This window comes from Enhydra lutris, unplaced genomic scaffold, assembly GCF_002288905.1.
Source record: "Enhydra lutris kenyoni isolate GAN:26980312 unplaced genomic scaffold, ASM228890v2 scaffoldscaffold27, whole genome shotgun sequence".
In the NCBI taxonomy this organism is placed as follows: domain Eukaryota; kingdom Metazoa; phylum Chordata; class Mammalia; order Carnivora; family Mustelidae; genus Enhydra; species Enhydra lutris.
This window is the reverse complement of record NW_019154111.1, coordinates 1,635,820-1,658,353: the sequence shown is the minus strand read 5'-3', so window position 1 is coordinate 1,658,353 and position 22,534 is coordinate 1,635,820. Positions and strand designations below refer to the sequence as shown.

The following is a 22,534-nucleotide window of genomic DNA, read 5'->3' as shown; positions in this document are numbered from 1 at the left end:
AGAAAACAAGTTCAAAGAAAAGGTACTTTGGCAGCTGAAGCACGACAGGCCATTCCATGTCCACAGGAAATCATGCAAAGCACTATGTGATCTAGAGATTAAATAAACCGTGGCCTCTGCTCTAGGCATAAAATATATTAACTAAATACAACACAAACTACTCACAATGCAGTGTGCATTGAGAAGAGGAAACTGAACAGAACTCTGGTCCGAAGTACAAAGATCATTGGGATGAGGGCGGGGACGCAGGAGCACTCTCATTAAAAAGAGGGTGGACAGTGTAAAAAAAAAAAAAAATCAAGGTTCGGCAATAACAAGTCAGTTGTAAACAGAAAGGAGAGGAGGAAGCCTGCGCAGGAACTGAGGGATTAGAACAGAAAAGTGGGTGGAGCCACTGGGCTCCACCCCCGCCCTCCCGCTCCCCTACAACCTACTTTCTGTGGAGTCGGTCTGGACAGGTGAGGGAGGAATTCCTAACACCGGTGAGAAGGGTAGGAAGGCCATGGGATTGGGGTTAGGGTTAAAGCGGGGGATCTGGCCCCTACCTAGAGTCTGTGGCTTCTTGCTATGCAGAGTTCAGGGAATTCCTAATGGGCTGGTTTTGGGGTACAACTGCCTAGGCATTGCTGCTGTCTTGCAGAGGGAAAAGAAGGCTTCTCCCCACCAGGTTCCTACCCCTTGCGGTAACTACAGGCAGGAAACTTGAAATCTGAGCTTCCTGAGTTAAGGCCCATAGAGGATGGGATACCCTGGCAAATATGGAGACATCAGGGGTTATCTGGGCCTCTGTCCATTGCCCTAGGCCTTTGTAAGATTCTCATAGTTGTGTCCCTTTGTTGTATCCGTGTGTACTTTCTCCCCCTCAACCAGAGCATGGGCTGAGTGGAAGAAATGGGAAGATGGGGTCAGACAGGGTAAGTGGTATTTCTCCCCAAATTCCCTCTCCAACAGGGTCTAACTGGGAAGATGGGGGTGGGTAGGGTGGAGGTCCAATGCAGAGCAATTACAGAGAAAAGGCAGCGCCTGCCTCATCACCTGGATTCCACAGATGCTGTTGAGCACTGAGGCCCCAGGCAGGGCACTGAGTCTTGGGTGGTGTAGAAAGATAGAGCTGGAAGGGACATTGCAGAGAAGGAAGAAGTTAGAAAGGGAGGGCCATGAAAGCTGCTGGGGTTATTTCCTGGCTACTCCACACATGCTGATATCCTGGGACAGCAGTGTGATCCTAGAGAGAATTAGAAAACTGAAGGGAACCTTGAAGGTCATATATTTGGGCCATTTGATTTGAGATTAAAGAACCTAAAACCTGAAGGTGTCTAATATGGTTACTTTGGAATCTGATGCGGCGGACTCCCGTCAACTGCCAACTGCTGGTTTAGACATACTGTCTTTTTGCAGGAGCCTGGGGAGGGACGATGGTGCCAAGCCAGTCGTCGGGGAGACTGGAGAAGCCGCTTCTCTTCCTGTGCTGTGCCTCCTTCCTCCTGGGGCTGGCTTTGCTGGGCAAAGACATCGCCCCCGTTGCTTACTTCTTTCTCGCCTTGGGTGGCTTCTTTTTGTTTGTCTGCCTCCTGGCCTGTTCTCTGGAATGGGGATTCCGATCAATGCAGACGGAGAACCCAGGGGCCTCGGGCAGTGCACGGTGAGTTAAGGGGTGGGCGGAATTCTAGGAATACATGATGGACTCTTTTCCCCTGTATCCCTCTAATCTCTCAGACATACCGCTCTGCTTTCCTGTTACTTTTATCTATGAGGGGGTGGGTGGGGTCAGGGGTAGGAGGGTCTTTTGCCAATAGAAGATAGTAAAGGGGAAAAGGACTCCTTTCAGGAGGTCACCAGTGACGTTTCTTCTCCCTCAGAGACAATGAAGCCTTTGAGGTGCCAACCTACGAAGAACCTGTGGTGCTGGAATCACAATGCCGCCCCCAGCAGCTGGATCAACCACCCCCCTACAGCAGTGTTGTAATCCCTCCAGGACTTGAGGAAGGACAGCCTAGCCATCCAGACGGCCCCAATAGAGCCAGACAAGGAAGGCGAGTTGGCTCAGAGGGGTCTGTGACTGGAAGAGTTCCAGTCAGCCTCCGGCTTCGGGGAACCCGGGTCATGTCCACTGCTCCTGATCTGCAGAGCTTGGGGTTGCACCCCACGTTGGAGCCTCTTACTCCACCCCCCGCCTATGATGTCAGCTTTGATCAACCGGATGATGATGTTTTCTTTGAAAACAACTGGACACCCCCCTAAAAGACTTTCCCATGGTATATTATCATCTCTGCACCAGACCCATTCATGCATTTGAACCAACATTTTTCCAGTTCCTGCTATATGTCAGGAACTGTGTTTCTGCGTGGAGAAATGAACACAGAGGGGAGTCAGGCTATCATAAGCCTTTTCCAGCGGGGATGTGTGTGGCACCATTTGAGTATTCAGGTAACGTTCAGTGACCTACCCCATATCCGGTATTTCCAGAGTTAAATGGAGGGTGAGAGAAGGAGTATCCAGAGAATCTGGATAAGGAAGAAAAGAAACATTTGAGTGACAACTTTGTTGTTTCTGTTCTGGGTGCTTCTCTACCAGCTCAGTTAGGCTTTCCAGCCATATGAGATGTTAATACCCTTATTTGAAAAATGAGGGTTCCAAGGGACAGTTAAGTTTAAGAACTTGGACAGGGCACACTGCTAGTAAACAGCATAAAAATTATTTAAACTCTACTCTTCTGATCCCAAATCCTATTGTATTTTCAAATACAAGGTCACCCACAAATCTCTCAATCTTTACCTTGGACAATTGCTGGAGAGGGGTGGGAGACTTCCTATAGACAGAATGGTGGAATAGTCGTGTCTACAGGCAGTGCGGGCTGAGTGTGACCAAGTGTGCCCAGCCTCCTGGATAAGCAAAACTAATCAAAGCTGAGACAGCCCCGGCTCCAGTTAGGGAGCAGTTTCTGCCCAGGGGCTGAAGAGCACTCTCTAGTGCTTGCTGACGGGAAGCCGTGGAGTAAATTGCCCCAGGGGGAGGGGCTTCCGATTTTGAGATGGGTGGATGAGGCTGAGAAAGGAGAAAACAGGAGCCTGGCGAGGGGTGGCGGAGGATCTAAGGTTCCCTCTTGAATCACCAGTGAAGCGCTGGAGCCACCCGCACGGTGTCTAACCGTTAAGCCTCATCCCTGCATTCTGACCACAGGGTTTTAGCCCAGCCCTCCCTCCGGCTTCCTCGGATCCCAACAGAACACCAGATTCTCTGGAATCGTGCTGTGGCTGTGATGTGTGCTCCCCTCTTCGTCAGTCACCCACTGTGCGGCATCTAACAACGCCTTCTAGTCTCTCCATCTCCACCTTATCCTGGCCCTAATAGTTCAACTTCAATAAAATCAAAAGTCTGGCCAAACCCATCTCAGTAAAGTGCTTCCAGTAGGCGGGTGAGGCAAGGTGGGAGGCGCCGGAGAGCCAGCCGTGATTTCCGCGGGAACCAACGACTAATCGCATTCCCGCGTAGGACCGAGCGTCTCCGCGTTACCCCCGCCCCTTCCCTTTCCGCCAAGTGCGCTCTCTCATCCCGTTGGACGGCACGTCCAGCGCGAGAGCTCCGTACCTGCGCGCGCACCGGCGACGGGAGGGGCGGGGCAGGCCTCGCTTAGGGGTGGAGCTAGGAGAAGCAAGGCGCAGGCGCTGTGTGCGCTGCCGGACAGGAGAGGGATGCAGAGGGCTCCCGGGCTTTTGGTTTGTTTGGATTGTGGGCGGTTCGCGCACAGCCCGGGAAAAGCGGTAAATGGCGGCGCCGAGCACGGGCTCTCGGCCTGCCCTACAGCGAAAGGCGCTTATGGCCGCTGACAGAGGGCGCCGGTGAGTGAGGGAGGGTCGCAGAGTTCTTTCATGGGGCCGAGGGAGGGGAGTGCGGGTCATGGCCCCGGCGTCCCCAGCCCTTGGCATCCCTGGAAGCGGCCGTGTCCGCCCTTGCTGCCAAGGGTGGGAGGCCGGGTTGAGCCCCGAGGGGCGCGCGAGCGGCGGCCTCCCGTCGGCCTTGTCCCTCGTGAGCCGACCGCCCCAGCCTGCTTTGTCCAACCCACGGGGGCTCTGAACAGGAGGAGCTCTCCAGTTCTGCCAAATCTCGGCTTCTCTTAAAGATTCTCCATCCTTTCTTTCCCCTTATTCTTTTATGACAAACTTTACTCTGTCCCCTTAAAAACGGACGAGACCTGCAAACCTCGGGATACTGCCCGATGTGCATTTGACTTGGATTGAGTATATCATGACACGTTTTGCTTTGGGTGTAACGATCAGGTTTTCAAAGCAGTCGACACAGGCTTTGGGGTTTGAGTACTTTGAAAGGACAAGGTGGTTCCGAGACTCGAGTGTGTCTGCGCCTCTGCCCCAGTTGTTTGATTTCATGGCAGGCATCACCCCGGATAACATTTTAATGACTCGCGGTCCAGACCCAGAGGATCAGTTCAGGACTTTGGAGCCAGAACCTGCAGAAAGACAGAATCAAGACTTAAGAATTCCCTTTGTGTCCTTTTCTCTCCTCTCCTTCCTCCCCTTCCAGTTGTGCCCTGAAGTTCTGGGTGCTCATGGGTACTTTGGGAAAAGTCCATATTTGAAAGACTTTCACCCTAAAGTGGAGTGCAGGGAGGAGCAGGTGTGTGGAGAATGGATAATGGCTTCAGATTAAACTTAATGAGTTTCTGATTGAAAATTTAAGTCCAGAAATTGAAAGAGTCAAGAACTGGGAGCCAGTCAGTGAATCCTGTGTACGGATGAGAGTGAATAGGGAGAGACTCTTTGAGGAGGGTTCCTAATGGAATGTCAGCATTTAAGGGGCAGTTAAAGATCTTGTGAAGGATCAGCAACATAGGAGGCTAAGAGAGGAACTGGAGAGAATAGTATTCAGGAAACCAAGGGCAGAGAAAGTTTTAAGGAAAAAACGCTACTGGTAAATTAAGAGAAGAAACTTGAGTAGACCTTCCTCACCAATGATCCGTATCCTGAGGAAATAACCAGCATCCAGTTGTTGGCCTAATAACATTTTTACCAGAGTTTCATATATCCTGTCATTGTTACTGCTTTGGTGTTTTCTAAGGTGATTCTTAATTTTTTTTTTTTTTTCTCTAGATGTATCGTAGCAGGTTTCTATTGAAGGTTTGGGGTCACAGGAGTATTTCTATAGAATAGAAACCTGAAGTTAAAATGGAGTTTCAGACATCATTGTCCCAAATCCCAGATTTAACCCTAGTTAGCTGCTTCCAGCCTTGGGAATGTTTTATAACTTCTCTGACTCAGGATCCCACATGCCACCTTGTTGGATCTCTCTTAGCAGTTTCAGGACTCCGCCTTTTCCCTCCTCAATAAATCTCTAACCTGGAGTCAAGCCAAGTACATCCTATAAATGCATGGTGTCTAAGTAATTTCTAAGATGCCCATTTCCCCCCACACATACATATTTTAACATCTTTGAAATCCATATGCATTTTTAAATAGATTTTAACTTACGAACTGTAGATGTTATCCCTTTCTCACTGCCATCAGGCCCTTACTGTTGTCATGTTTTTGGAAACTAACTAGGCAAGCTGGGGAGCTGTGCATTTATATAAACTAGGCACAGAGATGATAATGTGTTGGAAATGGAATTTTAAAATTCATAAACAGAAGCTGATTATCCTTCCAAACCAATAAGAAAACCAAAGAATCCTTGAAATAAAGACACCCCTAATAAATTACCAAAACAATTTATCCTTTATGCTTTAACTCTTTCAGATGATCTCAAGTTATGTTCATTGTGTTTGCCATGGGTGTTTATCTCCTGTGACTTTCTGTCATACTTGCTCCTTAGTTCTTAATTACAGGATTCTGATCATTTCTAGTGTCATTCTGTCACAGCAACTTAAGTTTAAAGACCACAGGTACAATTGGTAGAAGTGGGCTACAGAGTAATGTGTGTCAGCCTGTCTCATTTATTTCCTATTAAAGCCAGCCATTGGCTTGAGCTTTTGCCATTTTATCAAATTATTTTATTCCTCACCCAGGATCATCTTAACTCATATTATTTTTAGCAGCCTAGATAAATAATGTGACAGGTTTTCTGGGATAATCTCTCTCTCTTTTTTTTTTCAATCTTTCATACAATTTTATTTTCTCCCTTCACTATTATAATATGATACCCAAATTTTGTCTTAACCGGAGGGTCTGTAAACACAGGCTTAACCAGCCCTCTTACAGGCAGGGCAAATGCTGCTTCTTAAAATGGTCCCACTGTGGAACCTCTGGTCATCCAGCCCAGGTCGCACCCTTGCCTGGCTTTATCTTCACTATAATGTGTGGCCACTCCATTGAAAGTCATTCCAGACTTTAACTTTTCCATGGCCTCCATGATTTTCTCATGTTCTTCACACAGAATGTGTCTGACCTTTGCTACATTGCCACCACCTTTGGGACCCTGAGCCTTCTTGTCAGAACTGTCGCTCCCAGAGGCTGCTCCCCCTTACCCTCTTTTCGCCCCTTTCTCGGAACCACTTTTTCCCTTGTGGCAGAACCTTCAACGGCCTGGAATAATCTCTTAGTTAAAATTGGTCTGTCAGACAGAGTAGTCCTTCTTTTGTGTGTATTTTTGTCAAGGTAGATATTTCCCTCCCCTAGACAGACTGTTCACCTCAGAAGATGGTCTCAGTGGAACATACTCCATAAAAAATTATAAATTATTTCTTCATGATTAGTGTGTTACTGCTTAATACTACTTTGATTTTAACCAGATTCAATAAAATATGCCTAATATTGGTTATCATAAGTCCCATTCTTTTTGTTCTTCCTACCCACTCCTTTTCCATTCCACTCTTCGGTGTCAGATCTTGTATTTGATGGCCTTTCCCTCTGCCTTTTATCTGCAGGATATTGGGAGTGTGTGGCATGCATCCTGACCATCAGGAAGCACTGAAAAAGAACCGAGTGGTGCTAGCCAAACAGCTGTTGCTGAGTGAACTGTTAGAACACCTCCTGGAGAGGGACATCATCACCTTGGAAATGAGGGAGCACATTCAGGTATTGGGAAGCAAAAGAGAAACACCAAATCAGTAAACTCATTGTAGTAGGGGGAACAGAACACTATGAAGTGTGGCAAGGATATAGAACCTTACTAAGGAAATGAAAATGCCCTTCTACCCTAACGCCTTTTCAGAAAAGATACATAATTTAAAAATAATAGGAAAGACTGCCCCCATACATATATTTCTTCTGTAAAAGGGTTCTTGAGATTACTAGGAAGGTCATCTGGAGAAATAGAATTACAGCTGAATAAGTAAATATGATTTTATGTTGTATTCTTTTATCTTAGGCCAAAGTGGGCAGTTTCAGCCAAAATGTGGAACTTCTCAACTTGCTGCCCAAGAGGGGTCCTCACGCTTTTGATGCCTTCTGTGTGGCCCTGAGGGAGACCAAGCAGGGTCACCTGGAGGATCTCTTGCTCACAACCCTCTCTGGTCTTCAGCATGCACTCCCGCCGGTATGGAGCCCTAGACATGTGGTGGTGTGTTGAGAAGGGTTAGTTTGGTGGGAAGGAATTTTTGAGGCAGGGTGGGGTTGACTAGATTATGGTTTTGTTCGAACTGGACCATCTCCCTAAGTCCTGGCATGGTGGGTCCTCATTTCTTACAGTTGAGCTGTGACTACGACTTGAGTCTCCCCTTCCCGATGTGTGAGTCCTGTCCCCCTCACAAGCAGCTCCGCCTGTCTCCAGGTGAGAATCAATGAGATAACATATCCCACAGATTGACTTTTTTCTTGACTGATATCTGACTTTGCCCTAGCATGATACCTGTTTTCATTCATACTGGGAACAGTCTCTTTTGCGAATTTGTTAGGGATTAGCAGCACAGTCTAGTTGGGGGATTGGCTGGGCCTTGCTTCCCCTCTGTCACAGATGATTTTTTTCTTAATGGCATTTGGTCCTTAGAGCAACTGGTACAAGTAGGAAATTCCGACACATGACTGGCCTCGCTCCTTAAAGCTGTTACTTTAGGATGAGCTGTTACATTATGGGCTATTAGCCTGCTGACTGAGTATCCTAGTGATTAGAAGAAGGCTTTTATCAGATATCCCATTCAGTCATTCAGTGGGTTAAGCACCTACTGTGAGTGGGCTCAATGCAGAGGATCCAGTGGTGAGCAAAAGCAGACAGGGTCTCTGGCCTCATGGAGCTTCTAACATAGGGAAATGAGCAAGACCAGTAATTTTTAAAACCCCAGTTCAGTAGGGTGCCTTAGGTTATAATGAAGTACTGGGATTGACACATAGATGGTACACTAGTTTTTTGGCTCTCTGTGCCACAGATACTGTGGAGCACTCCCTAGACAACGGAGATGGTCCTCCCTGCCTTCAGGTGAAGCCTTGCACTCCCGAGTTTTATCAAACACACTACCAGCTGGTGAGTCCTACAGAATGCAAGAAGAAAAGTTGGGAAATGAGACACCCTTCCTGGGCACCTGAACTTAGTTTACATATATACGCCTTCCTGCTTTGTTAGACAGAAAGTCCATACTGATTGGTTATCTTCTCTGGGCATTTCTCTATATTGACTTGGTGGGGTTAACAAGAATATGATGGCTTTGTTTACTTGAAATGTCTCATTTAGTTGGGGAAAGGGTTTCTATCCATAAGAAGCTCTAATTGGCTCCCCTTTCCCCCAGGCCTATAGGTTACAGTCTCGGCCTCGTGGACTGGCACTGGTGCTGAGCAATGTGCACTTCACTGGAGAGAAAGACCTGGAATTTCGCTCTGGAGGGGATGTGGACCACAGCACTCTGGTCACCCTCTTCAGGCTCTTAGGCTACAAAGTTCATGTTCTACTTGACCAGACTGCGCAGGTACATCTAATGTGTACGGTAGAGAGCTGAGCAACACTGGGGCCAGACACATCCTCTGCTCCTCTGCCTGCTGGATAGGTCTTACTCAGGTTACTTTCTTCTCCCTACCTTTTTACTCGTTCTGTTCTGTCCTACCTTACAACCCAGTTAAAAAAAAAAAAAAAAAAAAGAATTAGGGCCAGCGAGCTGCTTCAGTGTTAACTTCTCAGAGTCACTGTGCTCTCCCTGGGTAATACTGGTCCCAGATTGGGCTGTTACTCTCATATATTCAGAGACTCAATTCCTAGTCACTCGGGATGTGAGGAGACCCTGAGATTCACCCAACCAGTCAGGAAAGATATTTATAAACCGGGACAACACAGGACATTTACTCCTTGGTTTGACATTGTCTCTTACAAGTCCGGTTATTGATCAGTTATTATTACTTCGGCAGGTGATATTCTTGCAAATGAAAGTTTGCTAGAACTGTCCATGGCGGTTTAATGAGTGAATATGGGGAAATTCCTTACTCTTACCAGTTGTGTGACCACAAGACAGATCTTAGGGGAGATTACTTCTAAACTGGATTCCTGCAAATCACAAGCATTTTCATTATTCCCTGTTAACCCTCAATTACTGAGCTATACTGTTGATTTAGTTACCTTTAGGTATTTCTGTTCTGAAATTGATAGTAGCCTATTAGTAAATAGATACTAATTATTCATCTTTTTTCCATTTCCATCCCTTTCCTTTTTTTTAAAGTTTTAATTTTAATTCCAGTTAGTTAACTTACAGTGTTAAAACAGTTTCATGTATATAGTACAGTAATTCAGCGCTTCCGTACATTACTCCCAAATCCCCATCACCTGTCTCACCCATCCACCCCCACCCCTAATTCTTTATTTTGATTCCAGAATAATAGCACTTTCCTAAACTTGCCTTTGGGAATGTCAGTGGTAAAATCAAAGTTTCTAGGACATTCACTTCGATTTGTTGAGGTAGAGAATCTGTTTTGTCTTCAGCATTGTCTGTGGTTTTTATTTCTGTATCTTAGCTATCTTCCATGAGAATGATTGTGTAAGAGCATGTGACTCTTGATCTTGGGTTGTGAGTTCAAGCCCCATGTTGGACATAGAGGTTACTTTAAAAATTAATTAATTTTGAGCACTTTACAATGGTGGGGGGACTATGTTTGCTCTACTAAAAATTTTTTTAAATGTGAATCTTAAATTCATAGCACCTCAGTTAGATGAGGGAGTCTTGACATCAGCAAAAGTAGAAGTACTTACCCTTACATTCTGAAGGACCAAGCAAGAGTAGACAGTGTATTCTACAGTAGTTAAGAGAATGAAACAATTCACCTGGGTAGATCTGGTCAGAAGGATAAATGGAGGGTGTGGGACTTGAGCAGGACTTGAAAGAAGCTACTCAAGCACAGAGGAGTGATGAACGGGTCCTAGGCAGGGAGAATGGCCTACAGATAGGAAATGTGTGTGTGATGTTAGGGACCTAATGGGTAAACCAAATGTCTAGGACAAAGGAGTGCCAAGAATAAGATTGGGATCAGAACGCCATGACCTTGAACTTCCATGTTTTAGAAAAACATTAGTAGGGGCACCTGGGTGGCTCAGTCGTTACGCGTCTGCCTTTGGCTCAGGTCATGATCCCAGGGTCCTGGAATCAAGCCCTGCATCAGGCTCCTTGCCCTGCGGGGAGCCTTGCTTCTCACTCTTCCTCTCCCTCTACTTGTGTTCTCTTTCTCGCTGTCTTTCTCTGTCAAGTAAATAAAATATTTTTTAAAAAAAGAAAGTAAGAGAAAAACATTAGTAATTCTTTTAACAGAAAGGTGATACATTCACAGTGATGATTCAAGGCACCGTTGAAAAGAAAGAAGTAGAGACCAGTGGCAGGGAATCCAGTGTGGAGTTGATATAATGCCAATACAAGATGTTGGGAGCCTGGACAAAACAGTGGAACAATAGGGAAATAATATGTATGGAAAATAGCACAATGGCATGATTGTACTATAAGAGCTTGGTAGTTAAATGATTGCATATGGAAGAAGACAGAAAAATTAAGTAAGGAATTGAGGGTTCTCAAGAGATGTCAGAACCAAAAATGTAATTTGGGCATTACGTGTGTAGGAAAAATACTTTAAGTGATGAGAGTATGAGATCTTTGAGGATAGTAGAGTAACAAGAGCAGAAAGCATAGGACTGAATCTTGGGATAGAACCCTCCCTGTGCAGCCTCGTCTTCAGCTTTGGAGATTCAGAAATGTGAGGAGGACATTGCAAAGTCGGTTTCCAACAGTGGCCAGTCAAACTCTGAGATACAGTTAAAACCAAGTAGTTACAATGGGTCTGATAATTTGGTTCTTTGGGCATCTGCACAGAGTACTTTCTTCGTAATAGGACTTCTCAAGAGACTCAACTCTTAAAAAAAAAAAGAGAGAGAGAGAGAGACTCAACTCTTTTATCATCTGATTATTTGATGAGCCGAAGAGAACCAAAAACATAAGATCCTCCGCCCCCCATTATACCTTTTGACTTCAAAAATAATTGCATTTAAAAATTCAGAGTATAGTCTTAGCTAACCCTCTTCACTTGACAGTGCTTTACAGTGCACTGGTGTTCTCACCGCTTGTGTGGGTTTTCAGTTTTTCTCTTTGTCATCAAAGTCTTCTGTCACCATGCCTCCCTCCTGAGGTTACTAGTTCTAGAATTACAGTTTATCCTGTGCTAGGAAATGAGATACATTTTAAAGTGGCAAATTTCCTTTTACCATGTGGTATTGATTTTTAACTTGCATATGGGTTAGACTGCCTTGAAACTGTAAGGGTGCACTAGGGGCCATCCCTGGAGAATGCAGCTAGCCATAAAATTTTGCGTATCATCTCAGAGGGTTTATAGTTTATTCCCTTGTGTCCCCCAACCTCCAGTCAAAAACACAGGCAAGAGTGAAGAACCTTGCTATTTTTAGAAGTACTATAATTTTATCAGTAATAAATCTAGAGGTTCTGTTTTAAGCTGTGCTACTTTTGGAAAATTTCCCCCCAAATGAATAACCGCCAGTTTCCAGTTTAGTACTGTTAAATTCAATTACTGAGTATGTGTGTTCTTACTTGGGCTTTGTTGTCCTCTATTTACTGATCTAAGAATCTCACTAAAGTTCAAAATGCTCATGAGTAGGTGCCAAACATACGTTTTTATTGCTTTCTTCCAGCAAAATTAGCATCAACTACTCTGTGTTAAAATTCCAAATAAAAAAATGAAATCTTTGCAAATGAGAATTCTATTATGGTCAACTCTAGAAGAACATTCATACTTCTGTAGTCTCTTGAGATTATATATTCCTGAAATAAATGAGTTTGGACATCTTTTTATTGTCTTAAGATTTCCAATATTATGATTGGCTTCTCTTGACCCAGAAAATGTACATACTTTTCAATCAAGCCAATTTCTTCTTCATTTCCAGTTTAGTTACAGACTTCCAAGTCTTCTATACAATTGTCTCTGTTACCTGCAAACAAAAGTGTTCCAAACAGACCAGTAGTTCTCAGACTTCAGCATGTCAAAGTCACCTGGAGGGCTTATTAAAACAGTTTGCTGCGACCCAAAATTTTGCATTTCTTGCAAGTTTCCAGAACTACTGCATGTATTATACAAGTGTGCTTTTTATTGGGAGCTGTACCTGAAAACTGTTAAGTAAGGTTATGCTGTAACTGTCCTCCCTAGTTTGCTGTCGTTATACTCATTATGGTTCACTAAAATTCATAGTAAATGAACTTGTTTTCTCTCTTCTGGTCTCAAATAGGAGAGACCACTCAGACTTCTTGAGTTGTAGAGGAGGCACAGGTTTAACAGTTTGTATTGGAGTATTTACTATTTGGTGTAACTTTCCGTTGGAAAAGTTGCTTAAGGCAGAGTGACATTCGTGTATGGCAACCTGGTACACTGTAAACAAGAGTCTTAAGTTGGACTAAAGATGGACCAGTAGTAGGTTTTCTGAAAACATTTTCTGATAACATTGCTACTCCGTGTTAGATATGCACATTGTGATAACGGCAGAATGATCAGTATGTGCCAGACATTGCTATAAATCCTTTCTACATAGTATTTCATTTAATCTTTATGAAATTGGAGAACATTTACTCTTAATTATCTTCTTACAAAATGAGTATTAGAGATTTGAGGGGCCAAAAAACTGAACTCGTTTCAATTTGTGAACCCAGGGCTCAAACCCAAGTCTTTGTGATCCTGTAGCCCATGTATGTAGCCATGGTCCTGTGCAGAATTCTCCGGTATGCTCTTCTGTGCATGAAGCATTTTACCCAGATATTGTCACATCCCAGGGAACGTAAATCTCGGGCCGAAAACAGCATGGAAGTACTGTCATTCTCTATTATCATGATTCCATTAGCCCTTTATCAGAACGATTTATTTCCTTATGGCAGGATAGATGTTTTACTCATTCATAGCTCACCTGGTGGTCCCCCTTGTGCCATTTATATTTATATAGAGAGCCTTTGCTCTAAGAAAGGGATCAGATTAATGATTGGGGAGTGGAGAAAATTAACTAGCACTTAATTAGCTTTATTAGTGTCTTGGTTTAGTCCAAGAACTCTTGACATATCTCAGTGAGTCTGGATTTTGTGAGATAATATTCAGAATTCTGTATCTGAAGTCATGCATCTTTCTGATGAGTCCACAGCTTATTTAGCCTTTCCTAGGGTGTCTGACTTCTCTTTTCATTGACCACAGTAATAAACAGCTTAGGGTTAGGGTTTCAGAAACCAAAGAAAGATTCTGTTGGTGCTGACTGCAGTGAACAACACTAAAATGTGTTTTTCCTCCAGGAAATGCAAGAGAAACTTGAGAACTTTGCGCAGTTACCTCCCCACCGTGTCACCGACTCCTGCATTGTGGCGCTTCTCTCTCACGGTGTGGAGGGCGGCATCTATGGTGTGGATGGCAAACTGCTTCAGGTGTGTGTCATCTTGTGGCGACAGCTGTTCATGCTCGATGACTTCCCCTCCTGCCTACCTGTCTCTCTCGTAACTGTTGCTGTAGTCCATGGAGGACTCAGAAAGGCCTGCGGTCTACTTAACCTCTCTTCTCTTTTCTGTCTTTCTGGCAGCTTCAAGAGGTTTTTCGGCTCTTTGATAACGCCAGCTGCCCAAACCTACAGAACAAACCGAAAATGTTCTTCATCCAGGCCTGCCGTGGAGGTGAGTGCCCTGGCAGGTCAGCACCTGGGTGGTGGCTCCTGGGCAGCCTCCCACCAGCTCTCACTCTCCTGTTTGCTCCTCTCAGGTGCTATTGGATCCCTTGGGCACCTCCTTCTGTTCACTGCTGCCACCGCCTCTCTTGCTCTGTAAGTGTCTCCCAATGCATGGGGTGTGCTGGGACTTGGGCAGCCCATGGCTCTCAGGTTGGTCAGCTCTCTGTGCACCACCATCTCCTCTTCTCAGGACTCTCTTTATCAGTGCCTTTGCCTTCTTCCCGGAGAACTCTCACTTCTGTGCTATTAACTCTGGTGTGCTTGTTTTTGTTACCCATTGCAGTTAAGGAGCTTCTGTCTGTCTCTTCTTTCTCTCTCTCCCTTCGTACCCTTCCTCTTTTCTCCAGCCCTCTTCCCCTCTTCTCTTCTCATCTGCACTCCGTTGTTGCCTCTTCTCTGCTTCATCCCTATAGCGTGCAGGCCAGGAGTGCAGAAGCCCCAAGCCGGGCCGTGGCTCTTACTCAGCCTTGAGCTGCTTCCATCCCTCTTCTTTCTCGCATGCAGTCTCCTAACCTCGAAGAGCCGGGACACCGAGGCTATGCTCCGAAGACATGCCAGCATACTTCTTCTCCTAAAGGGAAACCGTAATAATTAAAAGCTCTAACCACTTTTAGCTATATCAAGTTAGAGAAGTTCCTTGATGTCCCTCCACCTTAATTTCCTCATATAAACTGTAGGTAGTAATCAGACCTACTTCATAATGTTGTTGTGATAATTGAATGAAAATAATATGTATGAGGGGCTTATTTTGCACCTGGCTCATAGTCCATCCATAGAAGAGGCCAGCTGTGACTGTTAACGGCATGGTCCGTGCCCTCAAGGGGCTTATAGTTTGGTTTAAAGGGCACTTTGTCCTAACATTCAAATAATTCTTATCTCTCGTGTATTCAACAAATATAAATGGTTAACATTATCTTTCTGATATCACCAAAGAATATAATTTATTATGGTCCTACAACATGACTAAGTTACTATCAGAAAAGCAGAAGAAAATGTGTGGTCTCTCAAACTGCTACTATCTAAAAAAAGGAAAAAAGAGAAAAAAAATGTGTCCTTGAAAGAGCCTTCCAGTTACTAAAAAGATAATGCAAGTATACACGAAATAGCTTGAGAATGATTCGGAGGCCTCGAGCAAGGGGAAAATGAGTGAGATACAGGCCATACATATGAAGGAATAAGCAGTAAGGAATCGATTGTTTTAAGCCGGCTTAGTTTGAAGACATTTCATAAGTATTTTGATGTGGTAAGGCTCAATTTGGACCCAGAAGGATAAAATCTGCATAGGTGTGGAGTAGTCAGTAGGGCCTTTCAGACGAGACAGGGATACAAGATGACAAGCACACCAAGACTGGAAGGACCGCCGCCCTCCCCCAAAATGTTGTCCTGGGCCAGAAGTCTGCCTGGATCTCATTTAAAGAAGGGGCATAGGTAGGTGTGTAGTAAGATAAGGCTGGCTGCAGGCAGTACATCCAGCTGATGGTGAAGCTTTAGTCAAGCTGAGATTTGGGGCTTCAGCAGATAATAGTGTGGAGCTGTTGGTAGCTCAAGAAATAATGTGATGGGGGCGCCTGGGTGGCTCAGTGGATTAAGCCACTGCCTTCGGCTCAGGTCATGATCTCAGGGTCCTGGGATCGAGTCCCGCATCGGGCTCTCTGCTCAGCAGGGAGCCTGCTTCCTCCTCTCTCTCTCTGCCTGCCTCTCTGCCTACTTGTGATCTCTCTCTGTCAAATAAATAAATAAAATCTTTAAAAAAAAAAAAAAGAAAGAAATAATGTGATGGATTCTTTTCCAGGACGATTACCATGCTGGAAAGCTACAGTGAGGGAAGAGTTTGTGAGGGCAGGAACTTACTGTTTATTCACCGGCTGGATGCACAGACCCAGGGCACTGCCTGATACATGGTAGCACTTAATAAATATTGAACAAAGGGATGAAAATTAATCTTCTCAAAAACTGTAGCAGTCACATAGAAAATAGATGGGATTTTGTGTTACTGGGAGAAGCAATAACATTTATTGATTAATAGATCTGAGACTCGAAGCCAAGAAAGAAAGTTTCCTTTTCCTTGAGGGACACATTTAGATTGCCCTATTGCCTTCAGGAGGTATTACTGGCAAAATAAAATGAAATAAAGACATTTATGATCATTTTCTCTTACTATATTCAGAGATATATATACAGTGTCAGATCTGGATAGGGAGAATTGCTCTTTCCTGGGGTAATCTGAATCTTCTCTCTCAAATGAAATCCTTCAAGAGATGACCTTTGAAGATTTGAACTCCCCGGTCTACTGTCGTTCTTATTAGTTAATATAACTGAAGTCTATAAAATTACTCTCCTTTCTGCAGTTGCCTGGCCCCTAAACTAGAGAGTGAGTTCTGTGAGGGCAGGAATCTTTACATCCTGGGGCTTAATGCAAAATAGTGCCTGACACATGGCAGTTGCTCAATAACTTTTTTTGGGATCAGCGAATTTTGGTCATTTCCCCATAATTCTTCAAGCTTCACTTGCCTTTTGGGCTCTCAAGTGTTGCCTGGCGTAGGAATACTGTAAAAGGCTTCGCTTTCTTATTTTTGGTGTGTTAAGCTATGTGTCTTCCCTGTCTCTTTTTCCTACTGACTGTATCCCACCCACCTCCAAAATAAAACAGCAACATCCAAAAAAGAGTATGTCTGGGCATAGGTAAGGCCTGGGTCAAGAGGTTGGACATGTAGTCCAGGTATGTTGAAAATTGCTAAAATTTAGTAAGTGTTCTTTTTCAATCATATAGAAGAAAATAATCAAATTATCCCAATTTTTAAGTTTTTCCTTTTACAAATTTCTCTTAAATCTTGGATGCCTGCCACAATTTGACTTATGAAATTAATAAGGAGTAAGTAACCTAAAAATACCAAAAGATTTAGAAACTGATCACGTTCGGGGTTTTTAAAAATTTTTTTATTGATAACATAGATCTGAGGTGATTTTCATACATCATGCATGTAGTAATCGTATTATCCATTTATTAACTCGGTTTTCCTATTTATATATAAAACTGATTTGTCAGCATTTAATTATGTATTGTCATAAAAAGCACTGTGACTTCCAGGTGTATTGCTAATTGAACAAGTAAAGACATAGGATTTTTAGTCCTGATTACAAGGAGTGTTTGGCAATTTCCGTCTTCGCAGAGTGGATGAAGCTGGGCAGGAATGGGAGTAATGATTATTTTTTTTAATTCATCAGCCGGAGATTGGAGGCAGCAGCTGGAAATGGCTCTTCCCAGTGAAGGTGACAGGGAACTCTGGCTTGCCTGTGGCAGGTCAGGAGCCACGGGAGGAAATAACGTCTTTGTCCATTCTGTCTGCCTTTGCTACAGATGAAACAGACCGTGGGGTGGACCAGCGAGACGGAAAGCACCACACAGGATCCTCTGAGTGCGAGGAGAGTGACGCCAGCAAAGAGGAGATGCTGAAGACCCGACTGCCCACGCGCTCAGACATGATCTGTGGCTATGCCTGCCTCAGAGGTATTCGGAGCTCCCAGAGACGTGCACATTTGCCCCCAGGCTCTCTGAGTGGGGAGGGTACAGGATGCAATGGAAGTCAAGTTTGGGACCCCCAGCCGTGTAAGCTGTGCTGTGACCTTCACACTGTGCGTGGCACCATCCTTGTTGCAGGGACTGCCGCCATGCGAAACACCAAACGGGGTTCCTGGTATATTGAGGCCCTCACCCAGGTGTTCTCCGAGCGGGCTTGTGACATGCATGTGGCTGACATGCTCGTGAAGGTCAGTCATTTCCATCCGCTCTTGTCTGCTCAGGTTCTGCCCTCCTGCCTCACCCCGTCTGTCATCGTCTCTAGCCTGCCCTTCGTGCCAAGAGGCTCAGATGGGGGACGGCGGGTTTCTGTCTTCGCAGGTGAACGCGCTCATCAAGGAGCGTGAGGGCTACGCCCCTGGCACGGAGTTCCACCGCTGCAAGGAGATGTCCGAGTACTGTAGCACCCTGTGCCGCCCTCTCTACCTGTTCCCGGGCCACCCTCCCACGTGACGCCGTGCCCACAGCCCTGCTGCGTGGAGGCCTGATGGGACCTGTCCTATTCTGGTGCGCGGTGTCTCTTCTCCCTCAGGGATTGGGAATCTCCAGGGCTTGTGGAGCATGCCCGTCCTTTCCGCCTGGGTGCGCGGGACCACAGGCCAGCCCCTCCTGTGGCAGCTCCCTTCCTGTAGAGCGGACTCTGGCCGGATGGGCAGCTGCAGTAGAGGAGCCTGGCCGATGATATTAAGAGCACAGTGTCTTTATGGGGAGAGGGCATGTGGGTTTCCCTACAGTTAGTGTTCACTTCCTGCCCCCAGGTCTTTGGTAGACAGCACTTTGGTAATTGCTTTTATTACATTAGCTAAGACGTTTCGAAAACCATCCCCTTTCTTTTTTCTTTCATATTTCCACCCCATTTATCCCAGACTGAGAGTTTGGAAAGCGTTCTGATTCAAAGTAGACATTTTTCATTTTGCCTCAAAAGGGCAGACAGGACTGGCGGCATATGGCTTCCGCGTGTGTGGTCGGGACCTGTGTGGTTGGGACCGCAAGGCCACCCAGTGGAAGGCTGGGTTCTTCGCTCCGCAGTTGGCTCCTTTGGGCTCAAGGAATCCTACTGAGGACCCCTGGTACCTGGAACTCCTTGATCTTTGCTCAGGGAAGTTCCAGAGTTTTCTTAATCAGAGATTCTCTCTCTGAGCTTGGTTACTGAGATGAACCTCAGCAGAGAGTGTTAGCAGAGGCAGATTAGGGTGGTATGCTTCCTCATACTCTAACCTGTCACCTTATCTTTTGCTTCCTCTGAAATGTCCTTTTTTTAAAAAAGCATCCTAGTTGTTATCTCCCTACTTCCTGTTTCTCCCCTTTCACCTTCTTCTCATCCTGTTTACTGCTGCCACCAAATCTGTTTAATATACTACTTTAATTGGATCATTTGGCTGCTCACAGATATAATGTGGTAGCTTGTTCCTGCTTTCTGTTTCAGTATTAAATCCCCTTTGATTTTATATGGCCCGTTTTCCCTTCTCCCAGGTCTCCATCTTAGGCTGTTGGCTGTATGTGCTGTGTCCCCTAGAAATCTTCTTTATCTGTGCCATGTGTCCTGCTTTCCCTGTTCTTCAGGGACTTCTCTTGTCCCTCCAATCTGATCTCTATATGACAGATTTTGGTTTGGGGTTTTTAAATATAAATCTGATCATCTCACTCCCCTGCTAAGATTTCTGTTATACCTGAAGTAATGTCCAAACTCCTAACCTTGGCCTATATGGCTCCTACCTTCCCCTTGAACCTCATTAAAGGCTGATTTCCTTCTAAGTGACTGTCTCAGCACCATCCCCAGTTTCTCAAACATGCTGAGGTCTTTCCCGCCCTGGACCATCACAGACACTTTTCTGGGGTCTACTGAGCTCCATTCCTCACAAGTCTTGGCTTAAATGCCACCTTCTTGTGGAGGCCTTCTTGGGTCATTCTGTCTAAATAATCTTCCATGTTTCTTTATTACTGCATCCTGTTTAATCCCTTCATTGCACTTAGCACAATTTACTTGCTTCACTTGGTCATTTCTGTTTCCCCTACTAGGTTGTAAGCTCCCTGAGGATAGAAACCTTGTCTCTGTTTCTTTTGTTCACCGGTATATACCCAGCACCTAGCACATGGTAGGTCTTCAATAAATGTTTTTGGGTGAAGGAAGAAAGCAACCCTGGCTAGAACCCTACTTCTGGACGAAATTTCCTTTGAACAATATACAGTTTAGTATTTATACTCTAGGTTTTTCCAGGTGTTTTGTTTTATCCACTGATAGTACTAGCTTGTGAAGAAGACAGATGTCATGTGTCAGACGCCATCTTCCACATCTCCCATGATCCCTGGCATAGTGCTCAACCTATAGTAGTTCAGATGGTCAGTAAATACTTGTTGTGTGAGCTGGGGGGTTTGGAGATTTTTGCTGAGTCCTGCTTTTGGATCAGTATCATATGGAAGTATTTAGGTGATAGAACCTTTCCATTTCCCACTGCCAGGATTTTATATTGCCTTCAGGTGCCAAATAAATGCTCATATTTATTGCTGATGTGTGCCTGACATCTCTTTTTCCACAGATAATCTTCTGAAGTTCATATATTCTCATTTTCTTGGCCCTTTACAGCACTCCTCACCACCTCCCAAGGCAAACAGAGCTGAACGCCCTTCTCCCTTTGCTGCCATGATCTTTGTTACAGATACAGGTGGGGGCCTCTCTCAGCTGTCATGGCCATAGGCAACTGCCCAGAATATAGCTGACGCTGGGATTTCTCAGGGTCAGAGGTGATCTAAGAGTTATTAGCAAGCAGTGTTGGTTCTGGATTATGTAGATTATGGGATGGAGGCTGGAGAAAGAGATTGGGCTGGAATTACAAAATGGTGAGGATTATAGAATCTCCGTGGCCCCAAGTTGGATTTAAGGTTTTCTAGAGTGGACATGGACTGTGAGAGAACTCAGGGCAGCATGAACAAGATCTAAGCAGTGGGCTCTGTAGGTTGGTAAATTCTTGGGTTGCCATGTGTCCCAAGTATGTGCATGGAGAGACGAGTATGTAAGTGCATGTGGGCCATGGAAGGAGATGGGAAATTCTTTAGGAACATCTTGGTAGTAAGCGTCAGTGGGACCTGGGGGAGAGGGGTTGGGAGATAGGAGGAGGAGGAGGATCCAAAAGAGATTAAGTTGAGCTGAGGCATATCAGCAAGTGGAGGGAGGAGAATCGGCTGAAGAACACGGGAAGGCGCAAAGCCTCTTGACACCGCTTCGCTGCAGCGCAGGGAAAGCAGGGCTGTCCTCAGGAGAAGAAGGGTTGCAGAGTCTCCAAGAGGTTAAGGAATTACTGGAGCCATAGGAGTAAGCAGAGTGCCCATTTCCAGCATAAGCAAACCTTCTGGAAGTGTATGTTTGGGAATTACAGAGCGAGGCGCTGGTTTCTGACTCGGATTGTGTGTCCTTCCCACCCCGCCCTTGAATGAGAGTATCAGGTTGAATTTCATAGCTCTCTTCCCTTCCCCCCTGCTACCTCTGCCAGGGATTCTCTGCTAAAATTATCCCCCTCCCTGAGCTGGGGGCTGCCTTCTCTGCTGCTCTCCTGCATCCTGCTTCTTGTAAGGGGGAAGAGGAAACGTGGGCCAGGAGAGTGGAGCCTCGATTTGAGGGGCGGGCAGGGCAGGCATCTGGTCTGGTCAGAGGAGGAACACAGCAATGATGGCCACGGCAAGGGACCACTTTCACCTTTACAGTCTGCCCTCCCTGCAGGCCCACGATCTCGTCATTTTCCCAGTCGTTTGTTTGTTTTTTTGTTTTGTTTTGTTTTGTTTTTTCAGAAGAAGGAAATGAGGCTCAAAGACTTCAAATACACAAAAAAGGAAGAAAGGTAGCTTTAAGGCCACGAACTCTAGACTTAAATAGGTTTTGAAAGCTGGCCCAGAACTTTTGAGATACTGGAGACCTTGGCTAAGGTACCTAACCTCATGGAACCTCAGTTTCCCTTAGCAAAGAAGGAGGAAAATTATTTCTCCCTCAAAAGGTCCCTGTGAGGATTAAAAACATGAGGCAAACTCACAACATGGTGTTAGCAGGTGTTAGCGCACCACAGACGCTTGAGGATCTGCCACAGTGAGCTTCAGTTCCGTGACACATTCATACGCCGTGCTTACTCTCGGGGCAGACACTGAAGAGTTTTCTTTTATTACCATAATCCCCCAAGTTACTGCCTTTCTGTAGAAACTGAGGTCAGGATGTGAAAATGTTACCTTGAGTATATGCTTCTTGCTAACAGTATTGTGTTTGGGGCTTCCTAGCATGAGATTTTTTTCCCCCCTCACTTTTGGGGGAAGAAATATTTCTCCCACTGAACTGAGAGAATGAGCCTGAGACCAAAGACTATTCCATCTTTGTGCCAGCTAGGTAGAGAATAGGCAAAAAGTGTATCATGTTTGAAAAACCAGAAGGGGGAGAGAGAGACCTGTCCAGGGCTATCAGGAAGGCCTTCTATAGGCCTTGGAAGGGACCAAGGATTTCTCAAGATCTGTGGGGCAAGGTCCAATGGGGAGTGGAGGAGAAATGACTACCAGTGAGTACATCTAGAGAGAAAGTGTGGGGTGAGGGGGTCACTGTTGCCTAGGTGATACTAGAAAGTAGGTGGTCCTGGGTTTGGTGCCAGGCTGGATGTGCAGAGGGAAAGTGACAGCCAGAAGCCCTTAAGAGTAATGGTGTGTCGTCCAGTGGGCTGGGGGGCCAGATTTGAAGAGGTCTGGAAACAAGGGTGTAACCCAGAAAGTTCATGTTTAAATTGATGGAATGCCAAGGGGCTGGCTCGCTCACACCCACCTGTACTCCAACACACACTTTCCCCTCCACATGTGTTCCGTATGGTTATTTTTGACAACCTT

The 22,534-nt window shown here is 45.4% G+C and overlaps 2 protein-coding genes across 3 annotated transcripts; both read left to right on the top strand.

Moving 5' to 3' along the window:
- The first annotated feature begins 439 nt into the window (after positions 1-439).
- LOC111152082 (transmembrane protein 139) lies at positions 440-2,241 on the top strand. The gene is made up of 3 exons (XM_022510386.1): positions 440-458; positions 1,399-1,642; positions 1,860-2,241. Exons 2-3 carry the CDS (start codon positions 1,416-1,418, stop codon positions 2,239-2,241), a joined length of 609 nt encoding a protein of 202 aa, XP_022366094.1. The 5' UTR covers positions 440-458; positions 1,399-1,415.
- A 1,441-nt stretch (positions 2,242-3,682) lies between these two features.
- On the top strand, positions 3,683-20,185 carry LOC111152078 (caspase 2). Of its 2 annotated transcripts, XM_022510373.1 has the most exons (11): positions 3,683-3,839; positions 6,875-7,025; positions 7,318-7,485; positions 7,638-7,719; positions 8,312-8,406; positions 8,669-8,845; positions 13,682-13,810; positions 13,963-14,053; positions 17,465-17,614; positions 17,765-17,874; positions 18,005-20,185. In XM_022510373.1, the coding sequence occupies exons 1-11, from the start codon at positions 3,766-3,768 to the stop codon at positions 18,134-18,136; spliced, it is 1,359 nt and encodes a 452-aa protein (XP_022366081.1). In that variant the 5' UTR covers positions 3,683-3,765; the 3' UTR covers positions 18,137-20,185. The 2 variants fall into 2 exon arrangements, with proteins under 2 accessions (XP_022366081.1, XP_022366082.1); XM_022510374.1 differs by lacking the exons at positions 17,465-17,614; positions 17,765-17,874; positions 18,005-20,185 and adding an exon at positions 14,139-14,688.
- The last annotated feature ends 2,349 nt before the right edge of the window (positions 20,186-22,534 follow it).